A 15,580-nucleotide genomic window follows, 5' to 3' on the forward strand; every position below is an offset into this window, starting at 1 on the left:
CCACTCTCAATCCAAAAAAAAAATTAAATTTTTTTTACTAGCAACTTTAACATTTTTTTTTTGCCTGTTTTCCTAGATCTCCAACAATTTCCCTTTCAATCATTAATTAAATAGTTAACATTTTATCAGGTAATATTTTCTTAAATCTGCTGATTTTAATTAATAACATGTTTCATTTTTTTGTACATAACATGTTTTTTTGATCATTAGATTGATAATTTTGTTTTTAGTATTATTTTTTCTTCTTAAAGTAAAACAGGTAATTGGGAAAAAAGGTTGGAGATGAATAAAATATTCAAAAAAATGAAAGGAGAGGAAAAGATAGAAAAGATAATTCGTGGTCTTTTAAAGCTTCAACACAACAGGAGATGTATCAATTGCAATTGTTTGGTATGTAACCCTACCCTTTCAAATTGTTCCTTTCTTTGATTTTATTTATTTGGTGCCTGCGTAGAGACGAATCTAGAATCTAGAGTCAGTTAGATTCAATATATATTTTTTTAAAATTGTTTTTCAATATGTGTATGTAGTTCGAGATGAAAGTAATGAGTTCAGTTGGACTTGGTGAAATTGAAATTTGCATATGTATACGTAGTTCGAGAGAAAGTAATGAGTTCAGTTGAACTTGATAAATCAACAAGTGAAATTGAAATTTGCATATGTATACGTAGTTCGAGATGAAAGTAATGAGTTCAGTTGAACCCGAGAACAGGACAAGTGAAATTGAAATTCGCACTTATTGGAGAGTACTAGAAGTTTCGCGTGATTTTCCATTGCATTCAACGTTGGAATAGGGCATAATGTAAGAAAATGATAGTATATACGGAAAAGGCTCAAAAATACCCCTAAACTATTCGAAATAGCTCATATATACCCTTAAACTTTATTTTGGCTCAAAACTACCTTTCCATCATACTATTGGGTCAAAAATACCCTTCTTATTAATGGAAGTTGTTAAATGCCATGTGGATGTCATATGGATGCCACATTGCATGCCAATAGGATTCCACTGCCACGTAGACTAAATAGAAATGGACAAAAATACCCTTAAACTATCCGAAATAGCTCATGTTTACCCGTAAACTATATTTCGGCTCAAAACTACACTTGCCATCAAACTATTGAATCAAAAGTACCATTCTTGTCAACAGAATTTGTTAAATGCCATGTGGATGTCACATTGCATGCCAATAAGGTTCCACTGACACATAGACTAAATCCCTAAATCCTAATTACTTACCCCCTCATTTCATTATTTCAGAAATAGTATATTCACCCATTCTCCCTCATTTCGCGGCTAGGGTTTCATACTTTTCTTCGTGTCTGGATTTCAAATTGGATATTCATGCTTGTAGGCTAGTAAATATTTTTTCTTATTTTATTATGTTTACGATTTCAAAGCATGATAGTTAGGATTTCACAACATTTCCCGAATTTCGCAGCTAAGGTTTCGTAGCTTTCTTCGGGGCTGAGTTTCAAAGTGGATATTCATGGTTGTAGGTTAGTAAATGTTTTTTCTTATTTTATTACGTTTACGATTTCAAAGTATGATAGTTAGAATTTCACAACTTTCCCGTCATTTTGCGGCCAAGGTTTCATAACTTTCTTCGGAGCTGAGTTTCAAAGTGGATTTTCGTGGTTGTAAACACAATAAAATAAGAAAAAAGTTTACTAACCTATAACCATGAATATCTACTTTGAAACCCAGCGACGAAGAAACTGTGAAACCTTAGCCGCGCAATGAGGGAGAAGGGGTGAAATTGTTTCTGAAAAATAATGAAATGAGGGGAAAAATGAGTAACTAAGATTTAGGGATTTAGTCAATGTGGCACATGTGGAATTTAACAACTTCTGCCAATGAGGTCACTTTTGACCTAATAGTTTGACGGAAAGGGTAGTTTTGAGCCGAAATATAGTTTAAGGGTAATATGAGCTATTTCGGATAGTTTAAGGGTACTTTTGACCCTTTTCCTTTTAGTCTATGTGGCAGTTGAAATCTATTGAGGTGCCATGTGGCATTCATGTGGCATCCACATGGCATTTAACAATTTTCGTTAATTAGAAGCGCATTTTTGACCCAATAGTTTGACGGAAGGGTAGTTTTGAGTCAAAATATAGTTTAAGGGTATATTTGAGCTATTTCAGATAGTTTAAGGTTATTTTTGACCCTTTTCCGTAGTATATATAGCGGGATAAGGTACAAATACCCCAGACTAGGATTTGACCAAATCCCAGAGACACCTTTACTAAACTAATGTCTTATTCCTCCCCCCGAACCCAATTTTTTTTTTTTTGTAATTCTGTGCACCTTTTGGGTTACGTGACATCCAAATATCTCTCACGCGCTTCAACAGCGTGTAGTCATGAAGTATGCAACGTAAGCCAAAAGGTGTACATATTTTTAAAAAAATGAATTCAGGGGTAACAAGACCTTAATTTAGTTAAGGTGCGTTTCTGAGATTTCGGTCATAGTCTAGGGCTACTTGTGTCTTATCCCTATATATAGCTGATACTATGGTTGTGATTAAGTTATAGTGACGTTAGTAAGTCGAGTTTTGGTCTTTTTTCTCTAGAAGTCCTTTAGTCATGGCAAAATTTTATGTTCTTATTGCTATTTTGTTGTATATTTGTATAGTATTGGACACAAATGAGCTTAATTAGCACAATATGGATAGTTAGGATTCATATAGCTAATTGAGAAAAATACTTTTTTTTCGCGCAAAGTTCCATCTACATGCAATGGAAGGCTTGTTATTTGTATATTAGTTGGAGAAAATGGCAGTAAGGCTCAACTCAGATCCCCTTATCAACCGATATTTGTATTTAACTTTGTTTCGAGTGATCAGAAAGGACAGTTTCTATTACATATGCTTCAATGTGTCTATCATTGTTTATTTCCGAGTGATCTGAGGAATCTTTTTGTTGCATCTTTTGTTCTACGCAGGGGCCACAATACATTTGCATAACTTTTTGGACATTTGTCTGCACACGTTGCAGCGGAGTGCAGTGAGTATCATCTAATCTTCCCTTCATGAGTACTCTGGAGTTATATAAACCGCGTTTTATTGTTATGTAAACAGTTAACAGGATAAATTTTATTTTCTGTTTGATTCTCTGGATTTGATGATTCATTTTTTCGTTGAAATGATATTTCAGCCGTGAGTTCACACATAGGGTGAAATCTGTGTCAATGGCTAGATTTAGTGAAGAAGAAGTTAGTGCTCTGGAAGCCGGAGGTAATGAGGTATGCGTGCACATTTTGGCGCAAAGTTTACTTTTAAATGATTCTTGGATCATAGGCTAATTTATTTCTCATTTTTTAGCGAGCAAAGGAAATCTACTTCAATACATGGGATACGTATCGTAATTCATATCCAGATCCCAGGTAATTTTTCTTTCTAGAAAGTTATTCCCAGTAATGTGGCACAATACTAATGTTGTTTTTGCATTACAGTGATCTTTACAGACTTCGCGAGTTTATAAAGAATGTTTATGTGGACCGGAAATACACAGGTGAGAGGGGCCGCGAGAAGCTTCCTGTAGTGAAAACAGTAAGTGTCCATTAAAAACATCTCGTGCTAGATTGATCTGTCTTATTTTGATATAGGAAGTACTATAGATTATGGTGTTTATACATCTGCCCAACCAATGGCTATTCATGATTCCATAATTGAATCAATTCCATACCGATTCATAGAGGAATGTTATAGTAAAACTTTGTTTGAAACGATCTGGTACATAGCAGCGTGTGACTTGAAGGACACAATCCGTTGTGGATTTGTACATATATCTTTCCTACTCCTCTTCAGACACTTATGTTTTGTATTCTGCAGAGTTTTAAAGATGACTACAAGGAAATGTACAGTCCCGGAGCTAGAGATGCTGACAGATGTTCATCTGAAACATACAGTCCAAGAAGGAATGATGATATGAACTTAAGATCATATTCCAATATCGAGGATAGAAGAAGTCCCCGTAACTACAACCAAGGTGCGAGGTCTAACAGGGAGAGGAGCCTATCATCGCGCTTTGAAATAGTTGATGACAGGTTCCGAGATGATGGAACTAGTGATGTTAAGCGATATCAATATCATATATTCTCAAAATCAGAGCGTAGAAGTGACTCACCTGCTAGTTCCCCCAAAATACATTCGATCAAAGACATCTTGGGTGATAAAGTTATACCACTAGAGGTTGGTGCGTCTCCTAAACAAAGTGCAGGCGGGGTTACTCGTGAAACCTCTGCTAATGATGAGGTGAGATTTGTGATCATTTCAAGTTACTTATGACACTTCCCTTTGTAGTCAAAGTAGTATCTTTCTATATTTGAAAGCTCCTTAACGTTAGACATCTCAGTTTACCCTTAATGACATGCTATTGTAGTTATAGACGTGTTATGGTACGTTTAAGACCACGAGTTTCAAGAAATACTTTAGTAGACGCTAAAAGTCTGTCTTTCTTAAATTTTGTGTCTGATGAAACATTAGCCTATGAAATTTGACAGAGAGTATAAAAACAGCAACTAGAGTACCTAGTCCTGTAAACTTCTCGACAACTAGAGTACTTAGTATAACTATGCAGTCTTGTTATAACAATGTATCTTAAATGTCTTGTTCTCTCCTTGTGTCGCCGCACACAATTCAATAGTTATTTTCATATACATATACCTTATTTATCATTATCGATGAAGCTCTTTTCTCAAGTAAAATGATGAATTTGAGTCTTATTCATCTGTTATTGAATAAGATCACTATTCTCTAAGCTTGATTTGCTCCGGTTTCCAATAAATCGGAGGTGGTTTCCATATCAATGTTACATGATCTATAAAATTCTTAATTTCAGAAAAAGGAAAAGGAAAAGGATAAGGCAGCGATCGCCAATATTGATAGCTTAATTGATTGGGAAACTGAACCTCAGCCTCAGCAAGAGACGCAACAAACAGAAACAGATCCACCTAAAGAGACTACAACTCCACCTTCTTCAGCAGCTAAGGTTTCCAACATGGATTTACTGGAATCTTTGTTTATTGACATGTCAACTCCACCAGTTGCGTCGACAGAAATTCCAGCTGCTACTGAAGCTACACCAGTTGGAACTGTAGCTTCAACGAATGCCACTCAATCAGCTGGAGCTTCCCCTATCGTTTCAAGTAGTTTTGGACCTTCTGTGGCTTCGTTCGAGAGTACCTTATCGTTTCCCAGACCAAATGATTCCACAGCGATACCGATACATAATCAGCATTCTGCAGTGCCCGTGGGGATCAATAGCCCCAATGTTCAACAAAGTACTGCATCATTTGGAGTTGCATATGGTCAGGTGAGAAAAGTTTGTCAAGTTACCCTAGTTATACTCCTTACAAATGAAGCAAAATTTTCCGTAACTAGACGTCCAACAATCTTTGGCTGAAGTTGAAAAACAATATTTGGAAGATGACGTTGTGTTTGGATATGAATTTCAGTTGAAAAAAGGTTGAAATTTTGTCTTGGGGAATCATTATTTCACCTGAAAGTTTTTCAGTATTTCACCAGTATTTCAAATGCTGAAAAACAGTATTCGTAAATGCGGAACTTCAGCATTTGAAACGAGGCTTGATGCAACTGATTCTGTTTCTCGTGCTTATTGGCAGAAAAATACTTCGCAGCCTACTGGAAATGCTGAAGCACCGCCCACGAGTCCATCATCTCTTCAACCATCTCAAGCTGCCTCTACGACAGCTCTAAATACTAGTCCATCAAATGATCCAAATACTAATGGAAGAAAAGAACTCCCAATGGTAGCTTTCAAACTGAATTCTTGAGCATCTTAAGTAGGTCGATATCGCCAAAAAAGAGTGTTAAATGGGGACAATTTTGATACAGGACCTTTTCACATCGAGCTATCCTCCACTTGCTGCAGCTGTTCCAGGTTGGCAGTTTCCCCCTCATGGAATGGCGTATGGCATGCAATACCATCCGTCTGTAATGGTAAATCACATTTTAAAACTCAACCAAAGTTTGAACGATTGAATAAGTTAATGTTCTAACATAAAATGAACTGATGATTACAGGCAATTTCAGCTCCTCCAAACTCAGCAAAAACAAGAAATCCATTCGATATTGGCCAGGATGGCCCTCAAGTTCAAGCCCCGGAGGTACGTTTAATTTTGGTTTTAGTGAACAAATCCAGTTTAGGGGAGATAAATCTCTTAGAATGGAAGTAATGAGATGATTCCCTTGTGTCTTCCAATCATTTACATGCTCACCAAAGTTATTAACCTCTGGACGTATGTAGTTAGTACTACTGACGATTTAGCTAACAAGCTTTTCGTAACCCTGTGGGATATGTACCTACTATATACCAATAGATCGAACGTTCTAATTTCATTTCACTCTCTAACTTGAAGAAGTTCCTTGTTTTTTTAGTTTCCTTCGATGTTACCTATGCAAGCTGTACTACCAACAAATGTACAGCCTCAGCCTTATGCTTTGGCAATGCATATGCCTCCACAGACAACTAACTATGGGATGACCATTTCTGGAGGTAAGATCGACTTCTTATGACATTAGAAATCAAGTAAACGAATGTGCTCTCCCCGACTGCTAAAGTTTTTAGACGAGATGATCATATAGTTCAATATGTACCAATTTGAACTTTTCAACTCTCCGTTCGTGATGACATTTGATCTTATCTTTTGCTAATGTTGCAGGGGCATATGCAGGGCAACAAGTTCCCAACAACATGGCCCTTGCCAAGTAATGTTTCTGTTCTATATTTTTGGCTTCGCAATCTTAGACCACATGTAAATTAACCATGACTGAGTTGTTTCCTAAGTTCTTATCATGTAAATTAACTAGCATTTCAATCTTTCATCACAGTCCACAAGGGAATACTAGCTTTGGCAAAGATGATTCCGCCTTCGCTTCCTTAAATCCTCTTCAACAGTCCAATGATGCATTTTACGCACCAGCTAGATCAAACAGTTTTTCATCTGTTGGAGGAAATCCATTTGGATAGTCGAAAAACCAACATCAATCATATATATATATATACACACACACACAAGACTTCACTTGTGTTCCAGTTTCTTGTAATCCCACACACATGTATATCTTCTTAGGAGAAGTTAGTTTCAGTCATTCTGGTTAAAAGTGTATTGCTAGTAACTGTATATATTCAGAGGCGGATTCAAGATTTTAACTTTATGGTCGTCCTGAACTCACAATTCTTTTTTGCTTACTGGGTTCAGGATCAGATTGTTTATACGTATTAAGTGGATATTGTAGATCCGCCTCTATATATATCAACTAGAGGCGAATCCAAGATTAAAACTGCATTTGAATTTGGGAAAATGTGTATAACTGGATGTATATACATTGGTCTTTTTTGCACTTGTCCTGTATTTTTTTTCAATTTTGAGAAATATAAAAGGATGTGAACTTGTTACAAGCCAATTATTTTGCATTTTTTTTGTTTCCACCAGTTGTTCAAGGAGGAAAGCTCTTCACGAGGATTTATTTCCATTTAGGAAAATTACATAAATATATATTATGATAAAAAAAATTATTTCTTATTTATAGTAATAATATTTTTTTTTACTTGACCACTTTTAATTCATTTATAATACAAGTTTAATACATATTATAAAGAACAATTTATTATTCACATATAATACAAGTTTTAATGATGGATAATATATTTATCACAGATTTACACTTATAATACAATGTGACAATATTTTACCAAACAAACATAATATATTTCAAAAACAATTATGATTCAAATACATTGGATACATAATTCACTTTTAATACATATTACAGATTTATCACAATATTACTATAAATGATAATAAACAAAAGGTATCGCTAAAATTAGTAATTATTTTTTAAAATTTATTAATTTATGTAATTTTTCCTTTCCATTTTCAGAGATTGAAACTTAATAATTTTGATTAAACAGATCATGTTCATCCTATCACAATTCTGATAAAAGTACTTTGCCAAATTAAAGTCACCATGCTAAACCTATAATTTGAACAGGAAAATAGTTTTGATTTTTTGTGCTATTAGGTTATCGGTTCTTAATGATTTGATAATTTTTCTTAAAGGATTAATCGATAAGCGAATCGTAAATTAATAAATTAAATTTCTCTCATTCGATATATGAAGTTCGTCTTATAGTTTAGTTTCATATTCTTAACGATTCTGGTTGGATCTCAAACTTTCGGTTATTCTATAATATGTTTGTATTTGTATTTGAGCAAGATGCAATCTGTCAACTGATGTGCATGGTTGATTTGGTTTATCGCCTTGTTTCTAAGTGATTTTTTTAATGTTAAATTTTAACGGTTAAACCGATAACGACCACTAATCAATAATCAATAAATCAATATCTTAATAGTTCTATTACGATTTAACATATCTATAAAATTAATAATTGATGATAAACTTCAAAATCGAACAAAACCGATCGATACACGCTCTTTTCTTTCTCACTCTTTCAAAATTCAATTACTTAAGAGCAAAATTGACCAACTTTTTTAGTCCAAGAAATATGTTAACTTCATCCTAGACTCCAAATATTAGCTGTTTTGACACATTGTGTTTATTCCAAAATATTTGATAATATAAGTAGTAGTTTTAGAAGAACAAGAAATTATTTATAGTAAACCCCCAACTCCAACCCAAATTAATCTACATTTATTGTTCTGGTTAGTAATGTTCATCAATTGAAATGTTTAAAAAACAAATACTCTTATGATTAGGATATTAACTATTCTTAAAAAGACATAAATATATTAAAAGACAGATAATATAAATCGAATATAAAATTTCTTTTAATTCATTGGTCTCATTTATTTATTTCTTAATGTCAAATTTAACCTTGAACAATTAAAAAGAGAATATTGATCTTTTATAATACAAAAGAAACAAACAAGTAATTCGTGAAATACATGAAGGGTAAGCTGGTAATTTCACTTAGTAAGTTTGAAGGAAGTTCTTAAGAGTACACATAAAGCAAATTGACTACTTAATCTTTTAGCTTCATATTTGTGAATGTGTTGAAAAATTTGCAGAGGTTTCCACAATTTGCCAAGCAATTTCCAATATTTGCACCACCTGCCCAAGTCAAAATTTCATAATTCCAATAGTTTGTTAGAAACTATGATAAAGCAAAAAAAACAATGCAAGTCTAAGTTGGTCCAGCTTTTTCAAAATGGCATCAGATTCGTATCAAATTCTTTAAAAATAGTGCATTTTTAGGATTCAATACAACTGCAATAACATTTTTAAAGAGTCCGATCAATTTAGATTTAACGAGAGAAATTTGAAAACGAAGTAATACTTATTCCTTCATCAAAAATGATTCCGTACCTAAGACTCGACTTTGAAAATCTCTAGTTAAGGATGGAGGACACCTTATTCTTCGCCACAATTGTTGGTGGTGGAACTATATTACTCTCTCTGTCCCACATTAAGTGTCTTGATTTAATTGCCCTTAGGGGGTTTGCTGCACAAGACCCCTGCCCCTGCCGTCGAGCAACTTATTCATTGCTTTGTGTAAAAGCGCTTATAAAGGGCATGGTAAAAAGTGAACTTTTTTTAAACTTCTTAAAACAGAGATTTAGACAATAACTAAATTCGTAAGACACTTAAATTGAAACAGTATCGTATATATTACTTTAATTAACTCACTAGAACTATCCTTAGCATCATAAATAAGAAAAAAAAGGTGAGATTACTTACCAAAGCTAAGTGGGATGCAAATCATCAAGAAACAACCACCTTGGCATAAACTCCCATAATTTGAAGGGGATGATGTTGTAGAAGAAGTAGGAGTACTAATAGGAGTGCAATTGTTCAAACAATTGTAATAGCATTGATAAGTTTTATCATCATCACTATTTTTTTGAAGAAGAAAACAATTATTGTAACATCCTCCCCAACAACCATAAACATCTGTTGTTGGTGCAACTTCATCCTCCATTTTCACTATTTTTGACATCAAAAGCCATAAAATTATAATCATAACCATCCAATTAATTCTACCACATCCCAACATCTTCTTCATATATAGTAGATGATTTCTTGATTTTTTTTTTATTTGATTTGATCTATTCTACTATTTGCACTTATTAGGATGTTATCTCTATGTGTTTTTTTTCCCATTAGTAAAAACAAATATATAATGTACCTAGGAAGTCGCAAAATGTAACTAAAAATTCTCAACATGTGTCTTGGTCTTTAGTTACTTTTCTTGTTCACATAAAATCACTTTGTCATGTTTCATTTCCCAATGAAGTGTAAAACTCCCCTAGTTTCATTTTGAATATAGTAATAGATATGTTTGACAGGATATATTTTTCTTAAACGTATCATGCGAAAAGTAAAGGAGATTTATTTTTTATTTTTTATCCTCAATATTAATTAATTAAGATTAAATATCAATTAATTATGAATATTATAATTAAATATTCTTATAAATTGTTCTTTCTAAGAGAATTGCAAAGTCTAAACTAGACAAATAAAGGTAAATGAAGAGAGTATATATTAAAAGAAAACATTGCTCTTCGTTTCAATTTTGAATATAGTAATAGATATGTTTGACCGGATATATCTTTCTTAAACATATCATGCGAAAAGTGAAGGAGATATATTTTTTATTTTTTATTTTATATCCTCAATATTAATTAATTAAGACTAAATATCAATTAATTATGAATATTATAATTAAATATCCTTATAAATCGTTCTTTCTAAGAGGATTGCGAAGTCTAAACTAGACAAGTAAAGATAAATGAAGAGAGCCTATATTAAAAGAAAATATTGATCTCCAGTTTCAATTTATTTGTCGTGGACTTAACTTCAATTTAAAAAAATAAAGAAGAATTTAAATTTTATAATCTTAAATTAAAAATATATAGAATGTATCAAAATATCATTTAATCTTATGGACTTGATTGAAATATAGAAAGTCTCACATAAACTACTTAACTGAAATGATTTTAAAATTAAAAATATATAAGATGTATTAAAAATAAGAAAATTTTAAAATATTAAATAAGTAAAAGTAAACGAAGAAAGTAAATACTGAATTATATTTTCCACATTTGGACATTGGAAATGAAACGTCTATAGTCACAGCTTTGCGTATTTGTTCATTCTACGCAATTTTTTTGTCTCTCATTTACTTTCTTTGGCTTCAAGCAGTAATTTTTTTTTTCTCTTTGTTTGTGTTAGTTGGCTGGTGGCTTGCAAATTTGGTTATGGTTTAATATGAAAAGTATTTTGACAAATCATAAATATAATTTGTTTCGAATGGATGATATATGAAACTGTTTAGAGAAAATTTGAGTTGGTTGAGATTGAAAAAATTGATCTGTAATGTGTATATTTTATTGTATAAACAATGTATATAGAAGAATATGTATCTCTGATACATAGTTATACATTATCTGTACACAATTATACACTATTTATACAATATTAATATATTAGCATCAAAAGAAGTCACAGGTAATAATAACATCTTTCTTTTCGAAATGTTCATTGTTGCTGTAATTTCTAAAAGAAAAAAAAAAGATTCACATGGTTGGAACACGAGTAACTACTTGCAATTGGACGGGTCGGATCAAATTTAAGTAAATTATGAGTTAAGATAATAATTAAATTAAGACTTGATTTGAAATATAACGGAATATGTTTGACTGGACAAAAATATGATAATATAATAAAAGTATTCTTTAAATATATGGTTTTTAATATGTTATTATATTTTAATATATGAATAGAAAAATTATATATTCCTTTAGTTTAATTTTTTTTAATTTTATTTTAACTTGAAAAGAAGTTTAAGAAAATAACAAAAAAATTGAGTCGTCAAGGGTGTATATATTTTCATCTTTCACCCTCAACGTTAATTACTTTAGACTAAACATCAACTAATATTGATATTGTGGTAAAATATCAATGTAAATCATTGTTTCTCAAGAAGTTGGCAAAGTCCAAATATAATAAGTAAAAGTGAACAAAGAAAGTGTGTGTATATATATATATACAAAAAAATTTAATTTGTTTATCTGATTTTGAACTAACTCAAAATTTAAGAAAATAAAGAAGATTGAAATTTTGTGGACTTACATTGATTTATTCACTTTGGATTTTGTACTACTCTTGAGAATAATAATTAATGTAAGTATTTTATTATAATACCTTAAATCTTGAAAAACAATTTAGAGAATAAGTAATTGACATTATGACTAATCTTTTTTTAATATGTTAAAAATGATCAGTACTCCTCCCTTTTATATTACTTATCTCATGTTTACATGTCACATCCCTAAGAAAACTTTTATATGAAATGTATTTTTCTTATAGTATTATTAATATATTTTGAAACTCTAAATTTGACAACTATTAAGGATAAAAAATAAATAATACAATGATAAAATTTTCTTAATTTTCTAAATCGAATAAATAGAAGAAATATATATTTTTGATACAAAAATAAAAAAATATGAAAACAAAAAAGAATAGGTGAAAATTTATTTTAAAATATTGAATAAGTAAAAGTGAACGGATGCATATTTTCCTGAACATGGGGATTTGAAACGCTTAAAATCACCATATCCTCGCAATTTTGTCTCCCATTTACTTTCTTTGGCTTCAAGTAATAACTTTTCTTTTTTTTCTGTTTGTTTATGTTAGTTGGCTGGTGACTCATAGATTTGGTTTTGATCTAAATATGAAAAATATTTAAATTCATTTATTAAAGGGCAACTTTCACATATAGCAAATAAAAAATTTATATTTGTATGCTATAGCAAAGTTTGTATAATTACGCGTCATAGCGAACATAGAAACTGTATAATTCGCTATACATATACAGTTGAAGTAAATTGTATATAACGAAGTGTATAAAACAAGAAAGAGAAAGACATTTGGGCAGAGAACTGTATAAAAACGAAGTATATAAAACGAGTTGTATTATTATAAGTGTATAGAACGATTATATACAATTTGCATTTGTATAAAATGAGAAAGAGAGAAAGACAAAAGAGACTTGACAAGGAATATACAATTGAATCAAATTGTATAAAACGAGAAAAAGAGAAATTAGATACAATTTGAAAATTGTATAAAACGAGAAAGAGAGAAAGGCAAAAGAAACTGGGCAGGGGAGTATTTTATTGTATAATTATAAGTGTATAGGACGCAAATATATGTACTTGCATGTGTATATACAATTTTCTCACGCTTTATACAAACAGAAACGTAATTTATACATTTTGCTTCTGTTTGTATAAGTGAGAAAGGCGAAGGTGGCGAGCGAGATTTGAGAGAGTGGCGAGCGAGATCAGGAAGAGGGGAGAGAGGGGAACAAAAATATATGTATTTATACAATTTTCTCTGCTTTATACAATTAGAAACAATTTTTATACACTTGTGTTTGTATAAAAAGTGAGGAAGCGAGCGAGAGATTGGAGGAGAGTGGCGAGCGAGATATTTGGGAGAGAGGCGCCTGACAATTTTTTGCAAACGTTTGCTATGGAGCACAATTAAATCAAACCCTAGCTACTCCATTTATTTTAGGTTATTAGTTTGCTATTATATACAATTTTCCCTTTATTAAATCAATTGAAAACAATTGTAAATATCTTTTCGGATTAATTGTAGATATTAAAACTGGTTAAGTTTCTCCTAGAACTAGCTAGATGGGTCATGACCCGTGTTAAGCACAAACTCAATCATAAAGAAATGCAAGATAAAAGATGTATACAATTTATTTCACATTTGATTTGATATTTTATTTGCTATAATTTTAAAAGTATTAAAAACATCGTCAATTATCCCACATAATAAGACTTGCCCACATTATAAGCCAATTCACGTCACAATTTAAATTCTTGATTGGTTTAACAATGAAGTAATGAAAACACTATTATAAGCATCACATCATTAACTATTGGAACTTTCAAAAAAGCCAAATCACTATACATTTGAAATTACTATATAAATTTTATTTTTATAAAATTTGGTTGGGCATATGTTATGCTGCACAAATATATATTTCTTTCAATTGTTACATGCAAGTAAGAGAAGTGCATCATTTGAAATGTTAATCTTTTTGATCGAATAATATATTACTTTAACATTGAAAGAGTTCATATAAGAATTGCTAGACTGTTCCCAAAAAGATTTGAGTTGGTTAAAACTGAACAAAATCAATACAATAAACAATATATATATCTTTGATACATACTTATACATCTTCTATATATACTCATACAATATTTATACAATATTAATACATTATGTATCCACACATTACGAATACATACATATAGAGATTTTGTTAAAAATAATTTCTAAGTAAGTAAGTACCCTTTTTTTTTTTTTACTTTTATGATATCACATACAAATCTTTTTTGTTAAAAATAATTTCTAAGTAAGTAAGTAGCCTCTTTTTTTTTTCTTTTTTTACTTTTATGATATCACATAAGTACAACTTTTTTTTTCATAAATGATTGTAATAAAAAGAATTCACGGCATCTTGAACATGAGGAGCAACTTTGATGATCATCAACGAAATATTAAGGAAAAATTATATGGAATGGCAAACATTCATAAGTAATTATATAATAGGGGTATACTTTAATTTATTTACTTTATATAATTATAGCTTTTTTTTTTTTGCTATAATTAATGGGGTCCACCACCTATTATATAACTAATAGTATAAAAACCTTTTTTTTTTAATTTTGTATATAATTTTACACAAAACAATATTCTCTCTCCTATTCAATTCCAACTTTTTCTCCTACATTTAATACTTCTATCCGATTTGAATTTCAAATTTGTCCAAAATTAAATTACTCCCTCCCGAAGTTGAATTCAATTTCGTAAGTACTCCTTAATTCTAGTTATTTACCTCTTTTTTTTCCTTATTCAACATTTGTATATGTATTGTGTTTCATATGTTTTTTCATATTTTTTTTATGAAATAATCGATTGTTTGTTCTTGTTAGATCTCAAATTGGTCACACAATGAATGAATCATCTTCATCTATGAGGATTACAAGAGGTATTCCTTTGCATGTCAATTTTGTTGACAATTTACCATCGTTTTCAATGGGGTTAACTCAAGATTTTGGGGTTGATGTAGGGTCTTTGGAAAAATCAAAACAAGTTCAACATGAACAAACAATGGAAGAGTTGAGATCAAAGAAAAAAACGACCCTACGACAGTTCAAGAAGTTATTAACAATGCCAAAGCTAGAGGCATTAAAATTGTACAAGGAGGAAGAAAGAGGAAAGCTGTAAACATTGATTCAGAGGAAAATGCATATGAAGTTGACGAATCTGAAGAAAATCATAATCATGAGGTAGTGGCTTAAAACACAAATTTAGATACAATTTTTTGGTTACTTAGATGTCAATATACAAAAAATTATTATTTAAGTATTGTATATAGTATATTGCATGTTTAGTACACACATGTTTAGTTATATATTTATATATTTGTTTAATTATTATATGTGTTTGTGGATTTGATTACTTTATACATACTTTAAGTTATGTATAATGAATAATATACTAAG

The 15,580-nt window shown here is 30.9% G+C and overlaps 1 protein-coding gene and 1 long non-coding RNA gene across 6 annotated transcripts; one reads left to right on the forward strand and one right to left on the reverse strand.

Moving 5' to 3' along the window:
- Positions 1 to 81: 81 nt before the first annotated feature.
- Positions 82 to 7,430, forward strand: LOC107027380 (probable ADP-ribosylation factor GTPase-activating protein AGD14). 5 transcript variants are annotated; one of them, XM_027918905.1, is made up of 14 exons: positions 82 to 129; positions 231 to 390; positions 2,945 to 3,006; positions 3,157 to 3,244; positions 3,324 to 3,385; positions 3,455 to 3,551; positions 3,834 to 4,256; positions 4,843 to 5,316; positions 5,627 to 5,773; positions 5,859 to 5,963; positions 6,047 to 6,130; positions 6,402 to 6,519; positions 6,686 to 6,731; positions 6,855 to 6,993. In XM_027918905.1, the coding sequence occupies exons 2-14, from the start codon at positions 283 to 285 to the stop codon at positions 6,991 to 6,993; spliced, it is 1,953 nt and encodes a 650-aa protein (XP_027774706.1). In that variant the 5' UTR covers positions 82 to 129; positions 231 to 282. The 5 variants fall into 5 exon arrangements, with proteins under 5 accessions (XP_027774706.1, XP_027774707.1, XP_027774708.1 ...); XM_027918906.1 differs by having other exon boundaries at positions 88 to 129; positions 252 to 390; XM_027918907.1 differs by having other exon boundaries at positions 92 to 129; positions 260 to 390.
- Positions 7,431 to 8,929: 1,499 nt separating this feature from the next.
- On the reverse strand, positions 8,930 to 10,113 carry LOC114078261. Its single transcript, XR_003579795.1, has 2 exons — positions 9,726 to 10,113; positions 8,930 to 9,098 (listed from the first exon to the last, which is right to left on the reverse strand). It is a non-coding gene; the product is annotated as an uncharacterized LOC114078261 (long non-coding RNA).
- Positions 10,114 to 15,580: the final 5,467 nt, after the last annotated feature.

Source organism: Solanum pennellii, chromosome 8, assembly GCF_001406875.1.
Source record: "Solanum pennellii chromosome 8, SPENNV200".
Classification (NCBI taxonomy): domain Eukaryota; kingdom Viridiplantae; phylum Streptophyta; class Magnoliopsida; order Solanales; family Solanaceae; genus Solanum; species Solanum pennellii.